Raw genomic sequence first — 14,706 nt, forward strand, 5'->3', positions numbered from 1 at the left:
AGCTGGCAGAACAAACAAAGTAACGAGCGTAGTTGCTTGACTGTTTTCGCATTGGCTGCTGCACGACCACAAGAATGGTCTGGTTCTCAATCTCGTGAATTACTTTGTATAAGGACATCTGCTCAGTAAAGGTGCAAGTACAAAAGGTCACACTTTGGAATTGTTCAAGCAATTTTTGGTTAATATTATGTCTTTAGTAATTTACTTACAAACAACACTAATCGCTCTATTATATCTAGTCGGTATAGATCTCCCAAGATAACACAACCTGTCCAAATCGAATACAAGCCCCCTAATCTCGTTGAGGCGTTTTAAAAAACTAATTTCTTCTCATCTCATTTTTTCCCTCAGGTACTATTCACTAGTGTGTACGTAATTGTCGTCTACTATCTAACCTCACAGCCGATGGAACCGAAACGAGTCGCGATGTTCGTCGTAATCTGCATCCTGACATCGCTAGTAGCGCAAAGTCTCGGGTTACTGATCGGTGCGGGGATGAGTGTGGAAACCGGTGTCTTTCTCGGACCAGTTTCCACCATCCCAATTATCCTGTTCTCTGGCTTTTTCGTCAATTTTGACGTCATTCCGACGTACCTGCAGTGGCTAACGTACGTCAGCTACGTCCGGTACGGGTTTGAAGGTGCCATGGTCGCCGTGTACGGCATGAACCGGGCGAAGCTGGAGTGCAGCGAAGTCTACTGCCACTGGCGTAACCCGATGAAGTTTTTGGAGGAAATGTCAATGGACAAGGCCGAGTACTGGATCGACGCAACCGCCCTCTTCGGATTCTTCATAGGACTGCGCATCATAGCTTACTTTGTGCTGCGCTGGAAACTGCATTCCATCCGTTGAAGTGGCCGAATCAACCCACGGTGCAAATGGCACCGACCGGTCAACACGTTCATTTTTTTCGTTGAATCTATAGCAATTCTAATGTTGCATTCTGCAATGTTGTACGCCGAATATAATGTAATTTGTACATTTAATAAGCCTATAATAAGCTCATTTTTTGACGAAAACATACACAGTGTTGCAGACTGGAAATGTCATTTTTTAGCAAAAGTATTTCATCCTAAAGAAGTTTTCAATTTAGAGTTTAATTCTCATACATGATTAAGTTAACAAGCGGAAACACCAAAGTAATGTTGCCAGATGGTGTGAAATAGCCTGTTGAAAATCCTTGTTTTTCAATTCTAGCGATTGGCCCTTAAAAGAACATATCTTTTAAGATAGTGTTTATCGAAATTGCTCAAAAATGATAATTTCTAGTTTGAACACGACACAACCTAGAAGCATGCTGTAATGATACAATATACACACAAACAACCACGAACACCACTTCAATTAGAACAGAAATCAACACAAAACGAAACAGACCACATTTCCACATCAACACCTACTGAATTAGCGATTAGCGAAGTAAAAATCATCAATGTAGCTACACCACTATAGACCGGAAACCCAACCAGAATCAAGCCAGCTGATATACCATAGTAATTAAGGCGGTACTAGAAACGAAACAAAAAATAACGTAATCAACCAGAGATGAAACCAATCGAGGCGTAAAACAACACTACAACAACCGCGACGCGACGCGCAGAAACCCGGAAATTATCCACCACCATATTGCATTTGATTTTCTCGCCACATTGGCGAAGGTGTCGGTCGGTCGTTGAAACTGATTCACCAAAAGCTGCTAGATTTCAAAAACATCAATGTTTTTTCGATTTTTTGTTTCGATTGGTTATTCAAATCAAACAAGTATAAGCGTACTTTGAAACTGGTAACTGTATTTGAGTATACCCAACGTTGATTCAAAGTGAATATGGAATACACGTGTGATAGGCAGTTCAATTAACTTGCAAACGATGATAAGTTGTTACTTTAAATGAGAAAAAAAACATCAGTATGTCAATAGCTTAATTTTAGTGAAAACGGAAAAAAATTATTCAAGTGGTAAATCGGAACTAATATTTTGACCGTAACATTTATGTACTGCTATTTATTTAACACAAAAGTACTTCTAATCAGTGATGCATGGTACTATTGCGGTAGGTTAGATCCTTGTTTATAATAAGCGAAATAATAATCACATCAGTATACAAGAGGATTATTTCTAGTTTATATTTTTCCATATGTTTCGAAGCTCCATGTTTTAGAGGAATAAAACGGATCTTGAGCTTGTTGTCACTGGTCAACGGGGAGTCCTCTGGAACAAATGCACGAGGACCCTCAAAAAGATCAGAAAAGGAAGAATTTCAGAATGTAACAGAGACGACAAAGTTGATCTGAAAAAAACGTAAAGAAAGCTAATAAAGCATTTTGATGATTTTTAGCTGCGAATTAGTGTGATATGAAAACTTGATTTCATCAATTTTTAATATAAGCATAAAGAGGTCTTTCAGTTGCAGAAAGAAATACCCCACACAAAGCGTTGCTGGCCCAAATTTAGATATGCAGAACCTATTCTATCTATTACCCCTAACGGTCTGTAGCCAATAACATCAACAACCAATGTGCCAGCGAACGAACAAATAATAAATCAAACAGCGCATTTTCTGACGGATGCGATGAAACTTTCCATTTCAGTATTTCCAAAAAGAGTTTTAAGGATTCGGCAACGTCAGGCCGACCATTGTCAAGCTGCAAAATCACTTTTTTGTACCTCTGCTCGTATTGTGGCCGTTTTTCAATCGATTTCGATACCGTGCTCCAATAATAGTTTCAAATCATAATATTTAGCTGCAAATCATAAGAATCCCAACTTCCTTGCCGTTGAATCATTCCCAACGCGTGAAGTCGTTTAAAAATAGCATGACTGGTAACTCTTAAAGCGCATTGTTTTTGCGAAAAATCACGTAGATTTCTCTAGAGAGAGTTACGTGACTTTCAGTTGAACGTTATTGGAAAATAAAATAACATCTATCTGATTTAAACGTAAATGCACGCATACTAATGCAAACTACGTTAAATTCACGTAAATAGTACGGGAAAAGCAGGATCGAAAATATTCACTTAACTTTTCCCGTAATTTCGATGTGAAAATTATTTTGAGCGCACACTCAAAACCCTCAGCACGTCAAGTTTACGTGAAAACATAAGTGATTCTCATCCATCACACTTTTCATGTAATTTTCACGTGAATTGTTGGTGACTCGCACTCATACTAACCAGTTTACGTGCGATCCTAGTAAATTTTATGAACTTTCCCATTAACTAGTACATGAAGTTCATGTAAGTTGCTGTGCAGAAGTTACATGATTTTTCACGTGGATGCGACGTGACGATTTTTTTGAGTGCAGTACGTTGCTTAACTTAAGGCCCGCGCAGAATTGATACTTTACGGTTGCGTTTCCGTTAATCTGACAGTTCGCCCATACAATTTGACAGATAATCTGTCAAATCTACGCAACCGCTACCATATAAAGTACCACTTCTGCGCCGACCTTCAGAGCAGGAGCTCCGTAATTTTGTTGTGTTCTTGAAGTGTTTCAGTCGCCACAAAATTTGGCACAAAAGATGTGAAAATGTATTCTATCGACTGGTGTCTTTGATGTTAATTTTCACTTTTTGTCCGGCTTTTCAGCCTTTTGTATAAATCAGAACAGTTTTTAAAATGCTTTCCGACGTTTCGGCCTCGTATTTAAGCCTTTTTCAAGGATTGCTACAATGTATCTTGTTAGTTAGATGTCAATTATTATTTTAGGTTGTACATACAATGTTGAGCGTTCTTTGTCGTTTGTCTTGTTTGTGTTAAGGAATTAAATGTCTTCTGTTGGTTTTTGTTGCATATCTGTCGTCTGTTGAACGTTTAAATTATTTTCATATTTGTCGACTAACATTTGAAAGGGGCGGATAAGCCAATTGTCAAACAGAACGAGTGAGAGTTCATTTTCCTATGCTACTCCAGCAAAAAATAACTCTCACTCGTTCTGTTTGACAGTTGGCTTATCCGCCCCTTTCAAATGTTGGTCGACATTTGGATGCAGTTTGACAAAATGAGGAGTATTCAGGCTTTTAAGATGCACGATTAAAAGAAATGCGTCAAGACCTACCCTTACCTTACCCAAGTAACAATTCTAATTTTATTACGTTCCTAAATGAACGTTCATTTAGTCACTGATGAGTTACTAGCATTGTAGCACCGTAACTACAAAAGATATAGCAAAACTTAGTTCAGAAAAATTGTAGATAAGAACTAGTTCTACAAATGTCCCATACATAACTTTGTGATATTTGGCTCGGCTGAGACGATACTCAAATCAAATGAATCAAAGTGACTCAAAGTGATCGAACCATCCCTGCGCCATACTTAATTACAACCTGATTAATACTGAAACCGCTTAACTTAGCTTAGCCACAGATACAGACGTTCGAGCGTGAAAGCCCAGCGCGTGTAAACACCCACCGTTTTACTGCGAGTAGTAAGCAATCAATTGTAGATGGCGTATCAATCTCTATTCTCCAGCTTGAACTACTGAGGATAATGCTGATTAAAAAAGGATATCGATAATTTTCGACAATTACCAAATTTAGAGACAATTATCGATGAATGTCGATAATCAAGCAATGAGGGAATGGTTCGTATAGACGGTTTATTCATAGTCGTTTATGGTCCATACTGAAGAATAACTATTTTACCGATACACTCAACCCCCGCTAATATGAAAAACACCTCGTTCAGATCAGGCGATTCATTTTTAATTGAATATTTGGTAACTCTATTCACTTTCACATACGCGCAAGACGCGCACCCTATGACCTTGTTGTTTTGATTTGACAAAAACAATCGTTTTGAAAACATATCGAATATTTGCGAATTCTGAACATCCAGAATGTAGAAGAGGAAATTGGCTCGACAATATCAACTAAAATGGTCTATTTTGAGTGCTGTAGAGAAATAAGTTGCATATGAACTATATTGCCAAAGCTGCTGACAAGAGGAAACGTATTAAGTGTTTTTGCTTTTTTTCAATTTGCCCGGTCAACTTAACCGTCAATTGTGTGTGACGCTTGATCAGTTTTTAATGTGAACGCATTCATACCAACGGAGATGTTCAGATTAACGAAGGTCATTCCAGCGGGGGTACACGGTATTAAGCCAGGTATTATAAGATTTTGCACGGGCGAGCATAACCTCACTTCTTTGACGTCTATCAGTGGTTTGTTTACATAGACTTGGAACATGGGTTAACAAAGTTGAAACTGAATATTGCTTAAGGCCTTAACGGCAAGTCAGAGAAGCACAAAAACTGCCATTCCGAGTAGTTTGGAGGGCGACACTGCTGGATAATACGCTTTTAAAACGTTTAACTCCAATTTATGCATATCGCGTTCGCCTAACAAATAGTAAACAAACCACGAGTAGATGTCAAATGGGTGAATTGCGTTCATTCCGGTTCATTCGTGACGTCACCTTGCAAAACCTTATTGATATTATTGTTGAATTGTGGCAATAAGCTCCATGGTAGGCGGCAGTAATCTAGCATTGTCAAAGTATATTATTTACACAAGTTTTTCGATAAAATGTCTTCTAGCTTGAACGTCTGTATCTGCGGCTTAGCTTAGGAATACTGATACAGTGCAAGAAGCAAGCTAAAAAATAATATGTTTGAGAAATATGTATTTCAAAGTGACGCCTATGCGTTGCATGCAGCCCGGTGTCACCAATACACTCTCACATATGATTTGACAGTACCCCCATACTGATGGGCCCCTCGTTGTTGGGCCCCAAACAACAATAGAGCTCTCTGACAGCTTAAGCACCCACACTATCAAACACGAAATACGCGTGTATATTAGAGTGTCCCAAAATAGCACTATGTCAAAAAACCCGGGGGCTCACTTCTCAAATGATAGCTTAGGGTGTCACAACAAAACTTTTATATGACGTTAACATTGGTTGCCGCGATTTAGGGGTCGCACATTTGAGTTTTATGAAAAAATGGCATTTTTCAGGAAAAAATTCAAAAAAATATTTCTAGAAATGTTATAATAGATGAAACAAGGTACCTTACTATTTTTTCCACAATCATTGGGATCTCATACATTCATAAAAAAGTTATGGTGGCATATCTGGAGTCATATTTGGTTACAAAAATTTATTGAATTTGGGAAATATGTAAAATTTTCGAAATTTCATTTAAATAAACGTCAAAACAGGGTATCGAACAGTGTCTTAGAGCAACGTAGCTATACTGTATAGATGGGAAATTTTATGATGAACAACTTTGCCGAAAAAAGTAAAGAAGTATCTTTAAATCTCGCTGAGATATTCACCGTTTTCTGAAGGCGGAACAAAACACATTTCTGTAATTTTCAAATTTTAGCAGTTTCAGGTGAAAGAGGTAAATGAAAAAACTTGAACTGTTTACTCTAAGCGTCACTTACGTTTTTGATAAGAGGAAACATGCACCAAAAAATTTGGCACCATTTAGACTCAAGAATCACTTCTAAAAAGGGCGTATTTATTTTAATAGATACTATGTTTGAGAAATTATATCTCCTGAAACTAGGTTTGCTCCATAATGAAGCCTAAGCGTGAGTTTTTGAAAATTGGGTTTTAAACATGAAAAAATAAACACTGAAAAAAAATTCACTATGCTCCAAAGTCAGGAAAAAATGTAAAATAAAAATATACAGGAAATGGTAACCTCGATTTTTTTTGGAAAAATGGTGGTGGTTGGATACATTTTGAGACTTTTTCTGAAATGGTGCAACATTTATCAAAGGATTTTGTAGAACAACGACTTTTATGAATATTTTGTAACCTAAGATTATTATTATATTTCTTATTATTATTCTTATATTTCTCGTTATACATATATGTAATTTGAATTTGAAAAACAACTTCATATGTGCTTGACAACACGTGTTCAAAATAATAATTAGCTTCTAAATGCAGCCGTATTTAAGATATTAAAAAAAAAGTTTAATATATTTTATATTTTTATTATAAACGTGCCGTTTTCATAGAATAAACATTACTAGAATTAATATTTGTCTGAATACACCTTGCTGATTCTACCATCTACTGATAGTACAAAAAGGGTCAAAAAAATTTCAGTGTTTATTTTTTCAGGTTGAAAAATCAATTTTCTACAACTCACGTTAGGCATCATTTTGGAGCAACCCTAGTTTCGGGAGATACAATTTTTCAAACATAGTACCTATTAAAATAAATACGCCCTTTTTTAAAGTGATTGTTGCGCCTAAATGGTGCCAAATTCTGTGGAAGGTGCATATTTCTTCCTATCCAACACGTAGGTAACGTTTAGAAGACATACTTCAAGTTTTATCATTTACCTTTTTCACATGGAACTACGGGTATGAAATGGGGAAGGCAACTAGGAAGAAGCGCCCAACATAGCTCTAGCCATCCCAAGCCCCTACCTAGCGCCTCCACGTGGCCATACCTGGAAATACTTCAATTTGTATAATTGAGTAGCCAAGCTAGGAGGTGCGGGGTCGTGCGGTTTTCAGTTCCTAACCTTACAAATGTAGTTTTAGGCAACCATTAAACCACACGACTTTAATTTCAAGTATTATATGATTTATACTAATTTTTTGGTAAAATAATCTATTTTCAGAGAGCGAAATAAGGCGCTATATCCTTGGCCAATTGCAGCCTGGCTTCTGGTCTAAATGCCATTAGTTCATCCCTGAGGGTCCGGAGTATCACTTAACCCTTATTAGCAAAGATACTCCCAACGACTGTAAATAAATCATTATCTATGTATATGGGAAGCGTTTGGTACGGGAGGTCCACGCTTTCTTCCTTCCCTTGATTTCAAGGAGTTTGATGGAATTAGGTATTTTTTCTAGTTCCACTTGATTCCTTGGAATTCTCTCTGCGGTACATGCTGCGCAGTTGGCCTGGCCGTTGACAAGAAAAATGATTGATTCAAGTAATCGTCATTTTCCAGGATGCCTTCCAGAATTGGCTGCGTTAGTGTGAGATTAGATTAGATTAGATTAGATTACCTTTTTCACATGGAACTACTAAAATTTGAAAATTGCGAAAATATGTTTGGTCCCGCCTTCAGAAAAACGTGAATACCTCAGCGAGATTTGAAGATACGTCCATACTTTATTCGGTAAAGTTGTTCGTCATAAAATTTCCCATCTATACAGGATACGTACGTTAATCTGAGATACTGTTCGATACCCTGTTTTGACGTTTATTTGAATGAAATTTCGAAAATTTTAAATTTTTGCCAAATTCAATAAATTTTTGTAACTAAATATGACTCCAGACATGCCACCATAACTTTTTTATGAATGTATCAGATCCCAATGATTGTGAACAAAATAGTTAAGTACCTTTTTTCACCTACTTTAACGTTTCTAAAAATATTTTTCTGAATTAACTCCTAAAAAATGCCATTTTGTCATAAAACTCAAATGTGCGACCCCTAAATCGCGGCAACCAATGTTGACGTCATATAAAAGTTTTGTTGTGACACCCTAAGCTATCATTTGAGGGGTGAGCCCCCGGGTTTTCTGACATAGTGCTTTTTTTGGGACACTCTAGTGTATATACATGATGTTTACCTCATTTTGGGGAACAGCTGATGCTGGAGGAACAAACCGAAAAATAGCGATTACTAGTTGTGTTTCTCCGTTTGCCACACTGCAGAGCACATATTTCGGTTAAATTTTCCATCCTGTTCCAAATTCAAGCTCATATTTTGAAAACTTGCTGGTATTAAAGCCAGCGGAAGACGAAATTCATCCTGTACCTTGGTGACAAAGGAATGCATCTCTTTTGTTTACTGTTGTTGTTTGCCTCATTTTCAAGCACCAATACACACATAACTGGAAAGCTCTATAGCCGCTCCATACATTTTCTATGAAATGATTTCCCGCCCAGTGTTTTGAGGTTTTAGATTGCGGTCATAGAAACATGATGACGTGCCGGGGGGTCGGTTGCATGGTTTTCGTACTACCAACAGAAAAGCTTAATCGCGCTGTTGACAGAATTTTTTTCTGAAGTTATACATTTACAAACAAAATAATGTCAGACATTTTTCGCAAGGTGTAATGGCTAAAATATATTTCGGTAATTCATCAATCACTCGAAGTAACATTGTAGCCTTCAAATAATCCAAACTAAAGTGCGGTTTTGAATTTATCGTGAACTTTGCCATTCTACTTCCGAGAAAAAGATATGCTTTAATAAGCAAAAGCTGCGTGAAGTCAAAATAAATATCATTTTTTGACAATCTCGCAAAACATGCTAACCTCTTTGAAAATCTGTGGGATATTTCATATTAATTATATTATGTTTTCTTGTACCAATACTCATTTTCAATGCATCCAGCTAACATGTTGCATTCCGCACATAATTTCTCGCATACTGCCATTTTTTTTATCACAGTGGGGAATAATTATCAACACAAAGAACTGAAACTCTTCGGCTTTCACACTGATGTCTTCTCCACCATTTTTTTTTTTACCAAAAAAAGTTTCTTTCATTTTGTACTATTTCGCATATAATTTATTCACTCCATTTCGGATCACGAAAAAAACAACATCCTCCACGTTTTTTGTCCAATACACTGAATTTTTCTTTAAAAAATATTCTTACCGATTTTTCTCCTCGTCGCTATTGTAGAATCCCGTCACAGATGCTCCGAGAGTCAGTCCATACTGTCCGACTATCTACATTAGAATAATCCACTATTGCTGCTGAACCCAATACCTACAGCTTCGAGTCATGTATAAGCAGCGCTGTAGCGTGTCGTTGGCGTTGGTCAGACTGGCCCTCGCCAAGAGCGCTAGCTTTTGGGGGCGCCAAAACGGGTCTGCATTTCGGTAAAGCATTTGCAAAAACATATGCATTAACCCTTTATAAGGCCGTGGCAATTATATTGCCACTAACGAAAAATATTGGTTTTGCGTCTATAATGGCATCAATATAATTATAGAAGCAAAATAAAAAATTTTTGTTGGTGGCAATATAGTTGCCACTGCCTTATAAAGGGTTAAAAAGCTGGACTGAGCTATTTTTCATGCCACGTTATCAGTCGATTTGCATGCAACTGCTATGGCGAAAACGGTCAAATAATTATGGACGATGCTTTGTTCGTACTGCCAGCTCCACCCCGCAGCGAAGAAGTTGGCATGGTGAAGCACTTCGTATCTGCTAAATAGAGCCAACCCAGCAATTACAACAGCCTCCCCCACGAGAAAGTCGAAAGCGTTGAATGGAAACATGGTTCCGGACACCCGACAATGCTGTGTGACCGTAACGTTCTGCAAAAGCTGTAGATGAAAACCGAGAGCAAGGTGGTCTCATCGTTTCGCGTCTTGACCCGGAAGGTCGGAGCAACCAACTAAACGGTGAAGAAGTACTGGGCCAAAATGGACATTTTTATTGCGAAACATCAGTCGATGCTGGCTGTGTCGGATAGCATGCAATCGCTCAGCGAACGGCTAAAGGTGCTGGTGAAAACATCTTTCCGGCTAAGTTCGATGACGCGGTCGTAATGAGTGACGAAAACTACTTGGGCAGCAACAACTGGCAGAGGACCAAGTACTTTCCCCAACCAACAAGATCCTTCTGTGGCTGACGATCAGCGAGAAGAGAATGTTCTAGTCGCTGTTGTTTCGTTCGGGGTTTACGGTGAACGAAAAGATATGAAGATATCACTAGAGGAGACGAACCGGCTGAAGGTAAACGTTGTACCGACAATCATCAATTCTCCCAACGTTCCCCAACTGCTACCAATAAAAAAATTTTAGGTGAAGAAAAACGGAGCACAGCAAAGCCTAGGTGCTACATTTCGTTATAGAAACTTGACCTTCTGTTTTTTATACGACAGACTTCGCAGCTAGCTGTTGAATACAGGACAATTGCAGTGCCAGTTGCTACGATTCTACGGATTCCAACAGCATCTCCCAGCCAAGATTCGAACATACGACGACTGGCTTATTAGGCCAGCATCATACCTCGAGGCCAACTGGGAGGCGAGCATTTTTTTCAATAATTTTGTGGCCAAAGCGGAGAAAGAGCTGATCGCCAAGGCCACGAAAGAATCGAATAAAATGCCGATATCTATCTTTTGATCGGTCATCGCGAAGGTTCCGATGAACCGCTCTAAAACCTTAAAAAAAGCCACCTGGCAGGTCGTCAAAGCATTTTTAAAGAAGGCTAAATAAATAGGATTTAGGATTTGTTTCATTGCTTTATCTTTTGTATTTTGCATCGTCATCCGAAATAAGTCCATTTTTTAATACATACGTTAAGTGCAACAAAGTATTGGATGAAGTGTGAATACGAAAAAATGATAAACCTGGAAGGAACACTGACTTAGGAAACAAAGGAGCGCCAAATCAGTATTCTGCCAAGGGCGCGTCAATATCACTTAGAATTTGTTAAGTTAAAATAGTTTTGCAAAAAATCTACATTTCCAGTTTGTAACACTGTGTATGTTTTCTTCAAAAAAGACTTATTTTAAGCTTATTAAATGTACAAATTACTTTATATTCGGCAAACAACTTTGCAGAATGCAACATTAGAACTGCTATAAACAGCCAACTGAAATCTGAAACTTCAACGAACGGAATGCAGTTTCCAGCGCAGCACAAAGTACGCTATGATGCGCAGTCCTACAAAGAATCCGATAAGAGCGGTTGCGTCGATCCAGTACTCGGCCTTGTGCATTGACATCTCCTCCAAAAACCTCGGCGTCCGGCGCCAGTGGCAGTAGACCTTGCTGCACTCCAAATCCGCGCGATTCATACCGTATACGGCGACCATGGCACCTTCGAACCCATACCGGAGGTAGCTGACGTACGTTAGCCATTGCAGGTACGTTGGAATGACGTCAAAATTGACGAAAAATCCAGAGAACAGAATGATTGGGATGGTAGAAACTGGTCCGAGGAAGACACCGGTTTCCACGCTCATCCCCGCACCGATCAGTAGCCCTAGAGATTGTGCCACTAGCGATGTCAGGATGCAGATCACGACAAACATCGCGACTCGTTTCGGTTCCATCGGCTGCGAGGTTAGATAGTAGACGACGATTACGTACACACTAGTGAATAGTACCTGAGAAGGATTGTAAAAAGTTTTTTAGTTTTCATAAATTAGTTATTGCTGTACGGAAAAGGTCTTTGGTATCAACATACGCCTGCAAAGTGAAAGAAATTGCTTAGTTAGGTGTCATCTTTAACTGCACAAATTCGTGATTTTGGTCTTTGTGAGTCCGTTGACCGATATTGTCAAGTAACATTATTAAAGAACTAAACGAGCAGCACAGATGTTATAAAGTAGTTGCAGTGACTAGTATATGACTCATCTCATCCCACTTACTCACCTGGAAAGGAAGATCGGCCACCGTTTTTGCAAAGTAGAACGCTTCTAGTGAGTACCAATGGTTAAGATGTTCCCTCACAAATACAGCCATTTCGGCTGGAACTAGATTGGATATAAGTATCATAAAATCCGTTTATTAATGCCATTTTCCCGGACGAACACTTACAGGTTAGAATGGTTGGCATCATCGCGGTAAACATTGTGAACATGGTGGTGAAGAACAGACATCCAACGTTGCTCACAATTTTGGACGCATCGTTTCCAATATCGTAGTAGATCATGCCGATGAGGGCTCCCACGATGACGTGTGCCAATAGCCGCATGTGTGTGAGGGTTTGATCGCGCACAATCGAAATAAAAGTTCGCTTCAGCAGGACCCAAAACTGCATCCAGCTGGAAGTCGGGAAGTCGGTAAGCTTTCTCGGTATGCATTCGTTTGAATCTAGCTGGGAAGTTGTACAAATTGGCCTTGATGCGGCCGCAAGAGGGCCTGTTTCGGCGGTTCCACTAGTGTCACTACTACTGGCACCAGCGCTGTTAATAGTGGTGAATTTTACTGCGGTTGACTCTTTTAAATCATCCTGACCGTCTACCGCCAGCGAGAGAACGGTAACCATCCTCTCCGCCGGTTGGTTATCCTCTGCATCTACGTGTTTCTTTGATTTACTTTGAGATAGTGGGTTGTAGTTATTACAGCTACCATTATTGACGGCAGTCACAAGTTTGCTATTCCAATCGCCATGCTCGCCACAGGCGACTTCCATCACTGAAAGTGGAATAGAAGGGAATGGTTTAAAACAGCTAATTCAGTGAAAAGTGAGTTGCTAACTTACCATAATTCGCTGGATTGTGATAACTGGGACATTCCAGTCCGAGCGAACCCAGGAATGGGACCAACCCGTTGACCGGCCCTTGATAGATGCATTGTCCTTCCGCTAACACGTACAAATTATCAAACATTTCGAATATTTTTGCGGACGGCTGGTGGATGGTACAAATTATAGTCCGACCACCGTGAGCCAGCAATTGCAGTAGATGGATCAGCTGCGAGCAGGTCGCACTGTCCAGTCCGCTGGTTGGTTCGTCGAAAAACATGACCGGTGGATTGTTCACTAATTCTAGTGCAATCGACAGCCGCTTTCGCTGACCACCAGAAAGATTCAGTGCCCGGGTGTTGGCTACATCGTGCAGCCCAAGGGTGTCGATAATTTCTTCGACGATTCTCTTCTTCAGCTCCACCGGGATGTCCTTCCCAAGTTTCAGATTAGCCGACACATTCATCGCTTCCCGTACGGTGAGATACGGCAGCAGTCGGTCGTCCTGCATGATGTAGCAGGACAACTTGTGAAACTTGCTAAGGTTCCTTCCTTTGCCGTTGATCAGGACTAATCCTTTCAAACTGGATGTTCTGCAAGGGAAGGATTGAGGGTTTGCATGATTGCTTTGGGTAGTTTTTCGCTTACTTGTATCCAGCTAGGATGTTCATGAGGGTGCTCTTGCCGGCTCCAGAGGGACCCATAATGGCAGTTATCTCACCGGAGCGAAATTCTCCATTGATTCCTTTGAGTAGTATTTTGTTGCTTCGTTTGTGACCTTCCGACACCGAGTAAGCTAGATCGCTAAAGTTGATATCGATCGGAGGCCGCTTCGGAAGGTTTGTCAGCGATACCTGTATTATTAGTTGATTGAAATGGTTATATAGGTCTGATTAATATGTGTTATTGTACAGTACCAGAGATCTAAAAGCCATTGTCTGTACCGGAATAATAAAACTTATTTATTTATTGATGACTATTTCTTTCTCAAGCATTATGATAAATCTAACAACAAAAGAAAAGTTTTGACGTTGTCAACTTATACCTACTACCTACTATAATTACGTACGTTGGTTACTAGATTATAGTTTGCGAATAACGACGTAATAAATTCTGGTTCAAGGTAAATGACCGCTAACGAAAATTTCCTGTTAAGTACACAGAACTCATATTGCTAGATAACTCTAAGATAGCCAAAAACTTGAGCATGCGGATTGAAAGTATACCCATCTGGCAACTGTTCATGAATATATCGATAACCTTTTGCACATGATTTGATCAATTCAAGTAATTAACATAAATGTTTAGAGCAGTCTGCGCTCTAATGGGACACGTTGTTAAATAAGTGGCGCTAAAAATAGTGGTCTGAGACTGCTTTCTTATGGAGCACCAGATTGATTACAGAATCCGTTGGATGGTACGTTACATAATTTCACTGAAAGACAAGGGTTAACCATACTGCTCAAGCGGACGTTGGAGTTTCGTTATGTTTTTAGAGCATTTTACACATTTTTTTTTCTAGATAATATGGAACAGGAAATGATTTGGACTATTTTCGTATGAGAA

At 39.2% G+C, this 14,706-nt stretch overlaps 2 protein-coding genes across 4 annotated transcripts in view; one reads left to right on the forward strand and one right to left on the reverse strand.

The window, feature by feature from the left end:
- The window catches only part of LOC128744462 (ATP-binding cassette subfamily G member 4-like), a 79,910-nt gene extending 78,607 nt beyond the window's left edge, over nt 1-1,303 (forward strand). For all 3 annotated transcript variants that reach the window (XM_053841493.1, XM_053841492.1, XM_053841494.1), the window contains one exon: nt 352-1,303. In XM_053841493.1, coding sequence (XP_053697468.1) covers nt 352-852 — 501 coding nt within the window. In that variant the 3' untranslated portion in view covers nt 853-1,303. The remainder of the gene's footprint in view (nt 1-351) is intronic.
- A 10,254-nt stretch (nt 1,304-11,557) lies between these two features.
- LOC128744522 (ATP-binding cassette sub-family G member 1-like) lies at nt 11,558-14,075 on the reverse strand. The gene is made up of 6 exons (XM_053841594.1): nt 14,058-14,075; nt 13,789-13,994; nt 13,159-13,733; nt 12,492-13,091; nt 12,327-12,427; nt 11,558-12,058 (listed from the first exon to the last, which is right to left on the reverse strand). The coding sequence occupies exons 1-6, from the start codon at nt 14,073-14,075 to the stop codon at nt 11,558-11,560; spliced, it is 2,001 nt and encodes a 666-aa protein (XP_053697569.1).
- Nucleotides 14,076-14,706: the final 631 nt, after the last annotated feature.

The sequence above is a fragment of the Sabethes cyaneus genome, chromosome 3, assembly GCF_943734655.1.
Source record: "Sabethes cyaneus chromosome 3, idSabCyanKW18_F2, whole genome shotgun sequence".
Taxonomy (NCBI): Eukaryota; Metazoa; Arthropoda; class Insecta; order Diptera; family Culicidae; genus Sabethes; species Sabethes cyaneus.